This window comes from Schistocerca cancellata, chromosome 5, assembly GCF_023864275.1.
Source record: "Schistocerca cancellata isolate TAMUIC-IGC-003103 chromosome 5, iqSchCanc2.1, whole genome shotgun sequence".
Classification (NCBI taxonomy): domain Eukaryota; kingdom Metazoa; phylum Arthropoda; class Insecta; order Orthoptera; family Acrididae; genus Schistocerca; species Schistocerca cancellata.
Window position 1 is genome coordinate 644,729,574 of NC_064630.1, and position 13,149 is coordinate 644,742,722.

Below are 13,149 nucleotides of genomic sequence, written 5' to 3' on the forward strand. Positions count from 1 at the left end.
GAAGACCTCAAAGGCACAATAGCCGAGTTCGTATATGGCCAGAACATTGTTCTCCCTGGTGAACTCGTGAGCCCTTCTGCTTCTCTCCCTCAGTCTGACTTACCTTCCTTCGTGGACCGTGTCAGACGCCATTTCATCAACTTCCACATCTCTCCGCCCGCCAGCCATTCCCGCCCTAAGGTTCACGTCCTGAAATCTCTGGACAATTGCGAGTACGTCATGCTCCGAGATGACACTGTCCTTGCTCCCCTCCAACCTCCATATACCGGCCCGTACCAAGTTCTCCGGCGCTCAGCCAACACCTATGACATCCAGATGAAAGATTCAGCTGTCACAGTCTCTCTCAAAAGACTTAAGCCTGCTCATGTTGAGCCTTCTTCTACCCCCCTTCAGGCCACGACCACGACACTCACTGTCATGGCTCTGACCACTCCCTCCAGGTCGGACTTATACACTTAATTGAGTGACTGCCAGCTCCAATCATCGAGCTCTCCTCCGACCTCGCCCCCTACTCCGGTCTCACGCACTCCGTCAAGTGACCCCATGCTCCCCATGTCGAGCTTACCTACAATCACACCCTCGCCACCGGGCCCTCCGCCGGTCCCTTCAACCTCTCCCCTATCACCTGCCTTGCGCTGTCGAGGTTACTCACGCTCCCCATCTTGAACGTGTGCTCGCTCGAGGTGTCTGTGCCTGTTCCCCGGGACATAATCCATGACATCTCTATAATACTATGCAATGATACACTGTTCATTGTGTGTTTCCCTCCATCCAGTGCTTATGACACAACCTCCACCATTCCCTGCCCCCTGGTGAAATATGTTCCCCTCTCGCCCGACGTCGAACTGGACACGCTTCGTGTGTTGGCCATGCCCACCAGAGACATTGCCGTCGTCGCTCCGTTCAACCTGCAAACCGCCGGCCTACCCAGCACACCCAGAACAACGCCCGGCACACTTCAACAACTTCCAGGTTCGTTAGCCGAACCTTCCTTCACGACATCTACCCACGCAGCTCCCCAACGACACTGTTGAGCTGACCGTGGTCCGGCTCCCGGGGACCACGGACCACCCCTGCTGACGCCTTGGTCACCCCCCCCCCCCGGCCTCTCAAGAGTACTCCGTACTGCGGGGGTGGGGGTGGGGGGCTATGTGGCGCCGATGAGGTTGACACCAGCATTGATATACATTCGTCTCTAGACTCCGAGCATCGTCTTTGGACGCTATGCTAAGATTATCTTTGCTCTTTTCCACCATGTCGAGTTCTTTGTGAGCCTTGCATGTGTAAAGAGGTGAATAAATGAACTACTGTTAAAATGGTGTTGTTTGGTGTAACTGACTCGAACATCCACCTCACTATCTATAAATAGACAGTCTCAACTTAAGAGCCAAAAACACAATAAGTGGCAGAGGTCGATACACGAGTACCAAGAAGGTAGTCTGGTCTTATTGAGGACTAATTCTAAAGCCTCTAGCATAAAGAAAATTAATAAGAAGTGGCAACTCTTGCATACAGGGCCACATGCAACTGTGAAAAAAATTTCATGAAAGTTGTTACCTTCTAGCTAATCCAAGGACACTAATGGTGAAAGCTCTATATCCACACTGGGATTTAAAACCTTTTATTGCCCCTGAATAAGTTGATACTAAAGGTTTGACAGCAAAAAAAATAATGCTTATATTTTTGTGAATAGTTAGTATAGGTATGACATTTGTATTTAATTGATTTGTATTTATGCACATTTTTACTTTCTCTGCAAAACTTTCATCTGACTTGGTATTTGTGAAACTTATGTCAGATAGCACTTCACTATAGGTAACTGCATCATCTGCAGTAAGTCTGAGGTCATCATTAATGTTGTCTGACAGGTCATGAACACACAACATGAACAGGAGTGGTTCCAGCACACTTCCCAGAAGTGTGGTTATTTCCTCTTTACTCCCAAAGTGAGGAATTTTTTTTTCTCATAATAGTTTTGTCATACAATCATCAAATATTTAAAAATCCTTTCTTTGATTTCTATCTATTCTAAGTGGTTGCTCCACAACAGACGGGGCCTTGCCACATTAATCTACAAGGGCATGCTGGAAAGTGACACCTCTGAATTTTTCATTTTGTTCTCAATATTGGTTGAGGTATTACATGTCATACATATCAATAGATTGATTTTACCACTTCACTGATGCAAGTTACAACACTGTCACTAGAGCACTCTGAATTGTAGCATGTAACATAGTGGTGTGTATTGCAGATATGTCAGTGCATGAAAGACCATCAGAAAATTGAAAGGATGAGGTTGATGAATTTGTCGAAACATTGAGCACTCTCTCCTTCACCATGACAATGCGAGACCACACATAAGTGCTGTGACATCTACAACAATCCAACACCTTGGGTCACTGTCATTGATCATCATCTATAAAGTCCTGAATTCGCACCATCCAATTTTCATCTGTTCTCAAAACTTAAAGAACACAGTTGAGGATTTCATATTGATAGTGATGAAGTGTTGCAAGCAGAGGTGAAGTTGTGGCTCTATCAACAAAGTCAAACATTCTACAATGCTAGTGTAACAAATTGGTCTCTCGTTGAGAGAAATGTATTCATCACTAGGGTGACTACGATGAGAAGTAAGTGGGTAGGTATGAAGAATAATTGGGTACGAGTTCAGGTCATGGCTGGTAGTGACTGAGGGAAATCTGATGACACAACAGTTAATTCAAGGACATCCTGCATCTCCTTGTGTTAACACTCTTGCACCTGTATGATAGAGCCATTTTTACACAAGAAAAAGCTTGTCCACACATGAAATCTGCCTCTATGAAGTACCTGTGTGTCGTTGAGGTACACCTGTGCCAGCAAGATCCCCGGATACGTCCCTGACAGAACATGTGTGGAAACAGTTCGGACATTAACTCTGTCCCAACACCAGTATCCAGCATAGCACAAACCAGTTAGAACAGTTGTGTGCCTGCTTGGCACATGAAAGGTACAGCTGCTTAATTACATCCTTCCCAACTGAATCCTTGCATGCTTTTAGGTCAGACAGGTGCAACATCACACTGGTAGTGAGTTTATATCAGTGAGTTCTTCACAAATTTGAATTATTTTGTAAACATCGAAATAACATTACATACTCTCTCAACCCATGAAGTTTCATTTCATTTTCTCCTCCCCTTCTGGTGCATAACTTTTAAGTCAGGCATTTATATTTATAAAAATGGACACTTTTGTGTATCTACCAGCACAGTTCTGGATGGCCAAGATCAATTTATAAAAAACTAGATATCAGGAGGCAGTTCCTGAGGGGGTGAGGCTATCCCAGCACCCCCATTTCCCATTTGTGTGTGGGGGGGGGGGGGAGGGGGGCGAGGGGGGGGAGTGGTTACATGAAAGCGTAGCTCTGGAAAGTCACGAGGTATTGCAAACATACTTGGTGCATATGTGATTTCATACTTGGTGCATATATGGTTTACCATCTGGGAAAGTATAATGCGAAACTAGAATACTCTTAAAGCTCATGAGGATGTGTGTGAGAGTAGGGTTGGAAGAAGGTGACTTGTAAACATAATTCTGGACTGCTGTGAGAAATTGCTGTGATTCTTACTACATATATGACATAATACGTAAAAATGCTGTGATGGTAAGAAGTGCTGGACAGTTTAACTGAAGCAATAATCTTGACAAGAAAAATATGATTTGAAACTGTCTTCATCTCACAGCACTCATTCCAATGGGTTACTTTGTTATTTTAAGAGATTGCCATTTTAAGCTGTGATTAACATGTCATTGAGTAATTGGCCAGTTAGTAATTAATACAGTGTGTCCCAGGAGAAATAGTCAATATTTAGGGATATGACAGTTTATCACCATTCAAAGCAAAAAAATCTAGTAAACGTGGGCTATGAGCACTTGTTCATCTTCACCACTGTGAAACACATCGCTTTTACTCAACAAGTATGCACAACTCTTAAATTTGCATTTTATATCCCATGTTTTTGACACTTTTTTGTTCTGAATGATCATTCCTGCTATATCCCTAAACACTGATCATTCCACCTGGGATGCCTGTATGTAGATAAGGACGGTTGAAATTTCCTTCAATGTAACAGTAATTTTAACCTTCTTCGTATGTACAGAGTAAACAATATTGTCTGGAATTTATGGACAATATTGAATTGATGTGGTGAATGAGAAAATTCATTAAAACTGTTCTTAGATAACAACAATAGATACCATCTATAATATTTTAGTCTCCCAAGTAGAATTCTTGGTTCACACAATCAAATGCATCAAAATTCTTATTGACGAAAGTATGATCAAATCAAGTGAAAATTGTGCCTGGATTGATGACTGTTTGGTAGGGAGGACACAGAATGTTATGGTAGATGCAGAGTCGTAGCCAGATGTAGAAGTAACTTGTGGTGTGCCCCAGGGAAATGTGTTGGGACCCTTTTTATTTATTTATTTATTTATTACTTGTCATTAGCCAACATTTGTTGAAATAGACAGTTTTGACATTACATTTGATAGTGAATCTAAAATTGGGAAACTATGTACATTCAGATTACATTACATGAGGATAAAGAGTTATTCTCTACATTATAATTCCATAATATCATAGTTACTCTCTACTACATTCCACTTCCTTGACATCATAGTTACTCTCACTCTCTACTACATTCTAATTCCTTTACATCATAGATACACTTATCAGCTAACAATTTTGTGCAGCTGCTTCTTGAAGGCATCTCCTTGTAGGTCTTTCAGTGATTGTGGTAACTTGTTATATAATTTTAATCCTGTTTGCTGAAAGCTACTTTGGACCTTAGATAGCCTAGTAAAGTCTACATTAAGATTGTTTTTATATCTGGTATCATGTGAATGAACATCTGTTCTGGACGTTAAGGTATGTATTTGTTTTTTATGGAAAGAAGACACGCTTTTATATACAGAGAAGGTAATGTTAAGATGTTAAGTTCCTTAAAGTGCTTTCGACATGATTCTTGGCTTTTAATACCTGTAATTGCTCTAATTGCTTTCTTCTGCCACATGAACACTGTCTGAGCACCAGTTGAGTTGCCCCATAATTTTATTCCGTACTGTAAGTGAGATTCAAAGAACGCATAATAAGAAGATAAAAGTTGTTTTCTGCTAACTAATGTTTTTAGTTTCCTTAACAAAAAGACTACTCTAGAAAGTCTGGTACATAACAGTTCCGTGTGGGTGTTCCATGTTAATTTCGGGTCCAGGTGGATTCCTAGAAGTCTTACAGAGTCAGACTCATTTAATTTTTCCTGTAGATTGTGCAAGAAGAAATACATAGTTTCCGTCTTGCTACTGTTGAGTATCAGCTTGTTACTGTGGAGCCATATGGCAGACTTTTCAAGCATTGCTTTTGTTTGTTTCTTCACTTCCTCCAATTTGTTATCTGAGGTAATCAGGGTTGTGTTGTCAGCATATATTATTGACTTGTGAAGCATGAAAGTAGGCAAGTCATTCATGTATACCAGGAAGAGAAAAGGTCCAAGCACTGAGCCTTGTGGCACACCTCTTACAACTGGTAGGGCATTTGATTGCTGGCTATTTACTATAACTACCTGAGTTCTGTTTGTCAGGTACTTGCTGTTCATACTACGTATTAATGCCCTTGAAAACAATATTAATAGTAAAATCAGGCTTTTTGCAGATGATGCAGATATCTATAATGGATTACTATTCAAAAGAAGCATAAATATTCCGTGAGATCTTGATAAGATTTCAATATAGTGCAGAGATTGGCAACATGCTCTACACATTCATATATGTAAAATTTTGCACTTTGCAAAACAAAAAAAAAAAAAACAAAAAAAAAACATAGTATCTTATGACTGTAATAGCAATGAGTCACTGTTGGAATCAGCCAACTTGTACAAATACCTGGGTGTAACACTTTGTGGGGATATGAAATGGAACTATCACATAAGTTCAGTTGTGGGTAAGGCAGGTGGCAGACTTCAGTTTATTGGTGAATACTAGGGAAGTGCAGTCAGTGTACAAAGGAGATTGCTTACAAATCACTCATGTGACTGGTTCTAGAATATTGTTCAAGTATGTGGGATCCTTACCAAATAGGGGATATTGAATGTGTACAGAGAAAGGCAGCAGGAATGGTCACAGGTTTGTTTAATCCATGGAACTGAACTGAACTGGAAGACTCTTGAAGATAGACATAAACTATCCTGAGAAAGTCCATTAACAAAGTTTCAAGAACTGGCTTTAAATGATTGCTCTAGGACTATACTACAACCCCATACATATCACTCACATAGGGATTGTGAGGATAAAATTAGAATAATTACTAAACACACAGAGGCATTCAAACAATCATTCTTCCTGTGCTCCATATGTGAATGGGATGAAACTGTAATAACTGGTACATGGAATGTACCATCTGCCATGCACCTCATGGTGGTTTGCAGAGTATTGATGTAGATGTAGGACAGGACAATTTCCTAATCCACCTTTTTTAGTACTTCATAACTAAGTCTGTCAGGAAATATGTATTGAATTATTAACTGATTACTAAGACAGATTAATTGTGACCCTATCAAGTCTATCACAGCCACAAGAATTACAATTTTTTAGCAACATAATGAATTCTGTATTTTACGGAGAGTGTCTTTTGCCTGCTGCCAGCTACTTTCTCACACTGCTCATAATTTCCACCTCTGTCCCTAACTTATCAAAATGCTAACCATAAATACACACTGACTGCCTAAATTAGCCTTACAAGGCTCTGAAATCTTCATATATATTTATTCTGTTTGGTCAGTGTATAATTTTATGACACTATGATGTATAAGTCTGCATTACTGCTGAATTCTCAATATCTCTCAGTACACGGACTCAAGAATGAGAAGAAATGAATTATCACAGAGGACAAAGATAGAATATTTTTTTTAATAGAGATTGATGTTGGTTAAAATATCAAATAAAATAATTATTTTATTTTAGAAGATAATACTACAGAATAGCTTACATTTTAATACATTTCATAAGAAACTGCATATTCTATTCGCCATACAGTACTAAATTAAATATCAGTTGAAAATCAATAACAGATGTTAGCACCTTGAATAATGTACAAATTGTTATTGATGTAAAAGGTCAAATAGCAAATGAAACATTTCAGACATTAGCAGTAAGATGAATGAGATGGCACCTCTTTTAATGACATTGTTTGAATCACACAAGGTGTAAGTTTCTCTTCTAAGCTTGGAAATACCTTAGTTTGAGGGAGAAAATTGAGGCAAAAATTTGAAGAACTATTTATATATGAATAACACAGACTGTTAAAGCAGCAGAATAAAATAAATTGTACAGTTCTTGACTTATCAGTGTAATGAACTTGATCTCATAAATAATTATTCCTGATTTCAATATAGGCTTCATTAACAGCAAATCATGCAACAGGAAATACTTGTAGTGTTCACAGCTTCACAGTATCCTAGTGACCAGATGATACATTAATAGTTAACAGATCATAACATTTTTAAAATCCTATTGACCTATACTCTCTTATCAGGTTATAAAGTGGTTACTTCATTTACAGAAGTATTGTAAACTATACACTATGACCTATGTTATAAATTGAATAATTTCCATGATTTATTTCATTTGTACTTTTCTGTAAATGTAGATGAATGCTGGTGACATTGGAATATACTGATTCAATGTTATGCTCAGAATAGCATTCTGTAGCTTAGTCCCTAAAACACAAAAAGAAAATAATATAAATGCTTAAGTTCATTACAGTATAATGAAATAGATTATGAAAATGTCAAATAATAAACAATATTCTAATGACTTACAAGTATTTTCAAACACAAATAAACTTGTTTAAGAAATTTTGTACAATTATAACAAGCAGAAAAGTATACTGATAAAAGATCAAAGAACAGTTGTACCACACAACCAGGAGGATAATGGAACAGGCTTACAACTGGTTTACAGCAAACACCTTGACCTTTGGTATCAAAAACACTCTTATGGTGTAATTCCAAACAAATAAAAATAACTTACATGTATCAGAAGTAGAGATCAACGTATATAAACTGGACAAGATTCCACGTATGAAGTTCCTCAGCATCCATATAGATTATAAAGTCAGGTGGCAAACTCAGCTGGAATGCCTACAAAGATTATGCCATAGGACAGTAACAAGTGAAAGTACACAATATATGCTGCTTTTCAACACAGCAAGAGAAATTTCTAAGTGCAAAGCAGAGAGCAAAGCTAGTGCCACCTAATTTTATTATTCATCTTTAGTCCAAGTAACTATAGTCATGAAGCCTCATGCAGTATGTTCCTATCAAGCTCTATATTTAAAGCTATTAAGACATTTTTTATTAATTTGGGATCATGTAATATGAATTTTTGGGAGATTATGGGTTAAGCAGTTTGGTGTGAGAACCCATTGTAAGTTTGTTCTAGCATTCTGTTGGCTGTGTCTGATATGCATGTGTTTGGGGAGTTTATCAGTATTCCATATAGTTGCCATCAACAAAAATGGCAGATGAGAAGTTTTCCAACATCTTTTTTTAAATCCTTCACACAGGACAAGAACATTATTTAAGGTTTCCCCATCCAAATTTAATCACATTCCTGTTGTGTCATCGAGCGAGGTGGCGCAGTGGTTAGCACACTGGACTCGCATTCGGAAGGACGAGGGTTCAATCCCGCGTCCGGCCATCCTGATTTAGGTTTTCCATGATTTCCCTAAATCACTCCAGGCAAATGCCCAGATGGTTCCTTTGAAAGGGAGCGGCCAACTTCCTTCCCCATCCTTCCATAATTTGATGAGACTGATGACCTCGCAGTTTGGTCTCTTCCCCCAAACAACCCAACCCAACCCAACCTGTTGTGTCATTTGTTAATGTGAGCTTTTGGTATCTGTTTTTAATATATTATTCTATCCAGGCATGGGATATGTCTTTAATGGAGTTCAATTTTGGCTTCCCTGGCAGAATTTTATGATCAGCATAATCAAAGGCCTTGGCTAGGATGAGGCTACACATAGCCTTAACAAAACTTTTTAAATGAGTTAGACCACTTGTCTTCTCAGAACCCATAAGTTATTGAGCTTAGAAGTTGATAAACTGGTCAATTTCTAATTTTCAAAGTCTCTACAGGGGTGTAGCATGGCAGTGTACTGGACACAATGAAAGCCTGATGACTGTACCACTAACACCAAGTGGTGTGACACAGTGGCCAGCACAATGGATCTGCATTTAGGTTAATGCCAGGATGGTTCCTTTGCAAGTGTGTGGCTCATTTCCTTGCCCATCATGCTGCAATCCAACCTTATGTCCCGTCCTAAAAACTTTGTCAGTTTCATCATCAATGGAATGTGACACCTTAATATACTTTCTCCATTCCTACATCAGTGACACCAGTATGTTGTACAGTTGTGGATTGTGTTTAATGCATCTTATGAACTTTTTGGAAACTGAACACGAGCTCTGTGGAAATGTGTTTGTCTATGAGACACAGAAGGCAGTAAGCTGATACTGGCGTTCATGTTGATGCCATGATCCTTGACTTCCAGAAGGCATTCAGTGCAGTTTTGCACTATCACCTAATAAACACAATACAAGCAAAAGGGGATTGGATTGAAGAGTTCCTAGAAACAGAACATATCATATCACTTGTAGTGGAGAGTTAACTTTAGACATAAAGTGGAACATTGGGGAAACCCCAAAGAGGGTGTTATGGGACAACTGTTATTCACTAGATATGTGGGTGTGTTCATAAGTCTGGTAAATTTCCATGAAAAAATGGAACATTTTTGTTGTGGCTTCATGATTGGTAAGCTTGATTATTCTAAGGACCATATAAAGAATTTCAACAATGAATAGCATACATTTCATTGTTGATAGCCGTCTGAATTGGTCAGTGTGTCTACTGCAATTAAAATGCAGAAAACTGAGTTTCCTGCTGCTATTAAAGATTTTCATTTGAAGGGTTGAATTGCTACACAGAACAAAACAGAACTGGATGAATTTCATGCTGACTCTGCACCATCATAGAAGATAATTTATTTTTGGATTAATAAGTTTAAATGTGTTTGGACAAGCATCATAATGGAAACTAAATCCATGATATTACCACCAGAAAAAAAAATTCGTGAAATTGCTGAGACTGTAGGTATCTTAACTAAGCACAGGGAATAGGCTATGAAGTCATGCACAAGGTAGATACTGATCACTCACAGTCGACCAAAAGCACATCTGGCACAACATGCCAACACAATGTCTGGCAATGTTTAACCACAATCCACAAGATATATTGCACTGATTTGTTATTGTCGATGAAACCTGGATCTATCATTACACACCAGAGCCAAAATGGCAGTTGAAAGAATGGGCAATAGCTGGTGAAAATGCAAGGAAGTAGGCAAAGACCATTTGTCAGGTGGTAAGGTGATGGCCACTGCTTTTTGGGATTCCCAAGAAATAATTCTCATAGATCATTTGGAAAAAGACAGAACCATAACTGGATCCTATTATGCTTCATTGTTTGTGTTGTGACTCGCGGATTATTCAAAGTGCCGCCGCGCAATTACGCGCGTCCTCTACGTGCGGCGCTGTCTGCCAGCCATGCAGCAGCTGCGCCACCTAAGCGGCCAGCCGAGCAGCGGCCGCTAGACTGAGACTCAGTGTTTAATTGAATGCCAACTTGTACACAGGTCAACTTACTCAGTGACTTATATGTGTTGTTGTGTTGTCCGAAATATATGTGTTAAATTTGAAGATTTAACAGTTTGATTATTTGAAACTTGTGTTGGCTGAAAAAAGACCAAAGGTGGCACACAATCGATTCACCATACAGAGCCCCAAGTGATTTATTCCTGTTCCCTAATCTGAAACTTGCTGCGAAGAAATATACATCAATTGTGGAAGTGTTAGTTGCTGTCAATGTGTGTTTTGCACAGTTTGATAGAATCTATTTTTCCAGTGGGATGAAAAAACTGGAGCACCACTAGACCAAGTATTTATCCCTCAGAGAAAACTATGTCGAGAAGTAAGGCGAGTTGTGTACAAAACAAACATCTTTCTTTGCTTTTATACCAGACTAATCAAACCATCCTCTTACAGAAATGACATACTGGATAACATCAGACTCTCCATGAGAGTGCTCACAGATGATGCTGGTATGAATACTGAGAAGTCATAATGCTAGTAAATTGTAGTGTAGTGCAGGAACACCTACATATGTATTGGGAAGTGAGTGCGGAAATTCCAAGATCCTTAAAACTGCTTCTCCAAATTGTATGGTTATCTGCTTTATGCAGTATTCTAACTGTACACTTCTTCTGAATAAACACTTTATTTGCTTTAGATGCACTTCCCCAGAAGATGATTCCATAATACAACAAGGAGTGAAAGTATGCAAAACAAACCAACAGTCTTGTCCAGCATGTTTTATAATGTAAATGAATATAATAGAGGGAAACATTCCACATGGGAAAAATATATCTAAAAACAAAGATGATGTGACTTACCAAACGAAAGTGCTGGCAGGTCGATAGACACACAAACAAACACAAACATATACACAAAATTCAAGCTTTTGCAACAAATGGTTGCCTCATCAGGAAAGAGGGAAGGAGAGGGAAAGACGAAAGGATGTGGGTTTTAAGGGAGAGGGTAAGGAGTCATTCCAGTCCCGGGAGCAGAAAGACTTACCTTAGGGCGGGAAAAGGACAGGTATACATTCGCACACACACCCATATCCATCCGTACATACACAGACACAAGCAGACATTTGTAAAGGCAAAGAGTTTGGGCAGAGATGTCAGTTGAGGCAGAAGTACAAAGGCAAAGATGTTGTTGAAAGACAGGTGAGGTATGAGTGGCAGTAAATTGAAATTAGCGGAGATTGAGGCCTGGCGGATAGCGAGAAGAGAGGACATGCTGAAGGGCAAGTTCCCATCTCTGGCAGGCAGATGTTAGCGGGAAGTATCCAGATAACCTGGACGGTGTAACACTGTGCCAAGATGTGCTGGTCGTGCACCACGGCATGTTTAGTCACATGGTGATCCTCATTACCAACAAACACTGTCTGCCTGTGTCCATTCATTCGAATGGACAGTTTGTTGCTGGTCATTCCCACATAGAAAGCTTCACAGTGTAGGCAGGTCAGTTGGTAAATCACGTGGGTGCTTTCACATGTGGCTCTGCCTTTGATCGTGTACACCTTCCGGGTTACAGGACTGGAGTAGGTGGTGATGGGAGGGTGCATGGGACAGGTTTTACACCAGGGGGCGATTACAAGGGTAGGAGCCAGAGGGTAGGGAAGGTGGTTTGGGGATTTCATGGGGATGAACTAAGAGGTTACGAAGGTTAGGTGGACGGCGGAAAGACACTCTTGGTGGAGTGGGGAGGATTTCATGAAGGATGGATCTCATTTCAGGGCAGGATTTGAGGAAGTCATATCCCTGCTGGAGAGCCACATTCAGAATCTGATCCAGTCCCGGAAAGTATCCTGTCACAAGTGGGGCACTTTTGGGGTTCTTCTGTGGGAGGTTCTGGGTTTGAGGAGATGAGGAAGTGGCTCTGGTTATTTGCTTCTGTACCAGGTCAGGAGGGTAGTTGCGGGATGCGAAAGCTGTTTTCAGGTTGTTGGTGTAATGGTTCAGGGATTCCGGACTGGAGCAGATTCATTTGCCACGAAGACCTAGGCTGTAGGGAAGGGACCGTTTGATGTGGAATGGGTGGCAGCTGTCATAATGGAGGTACTGTTGCTTGTTGGTGGGTTTGATGTGGACGGACATGTGAAGCTGGCCATTGGACAGGTGGAGGTCAACGTCAAGGAAAGTGGCATGGGATTTGGAGTAGGACCAGGTGAATCTGATGGAACCAAAGGAGTTGAGGTTGGAGAGGAAATTCTGGAGTTCTACTTCACTGTGAGTCCAGATCATGAAGATGTCATCAATAAATCTGTACCAAACTTTGGGTTGGCAGGCCTGGGTAACCAAGAAGGCTTCCTATAAGCGACCCATGAATAGGTTGGCGTACGAGGGGGCCATCCTGGTACCCATGGCTGTTCCCTTTAATTGTTGGTATGTCTGGCCTTCGAAAGCGAAGTAGTTGTGGGTTAGGATGA

At 40.2% G+C, this 13,149-nt stretch overlaps 1 protein-coding gene across 1 annotated transcript in view; it reads right to left on the reverse strand.

The window, feature by feature from the left end:
- Positions 1-7,650: 7,650 nt before the first annotated feature.
- Positions 7,651-13,149, reverse strand: part of LOC126188737 (uncharacterized) — a 181,311-nt gene continuing 175,812 nt past the window's right edge. Inside the window, exon 8 of the mRNA XM_049930345.1 lies at positions 7,651-7,751. Coding sequence (XP_049786302.1) covers positions 7,651-7,751 — 101 coding nt within the window. The remainder of the gene's footprint in view (positions 7,752-13,149) is intronic.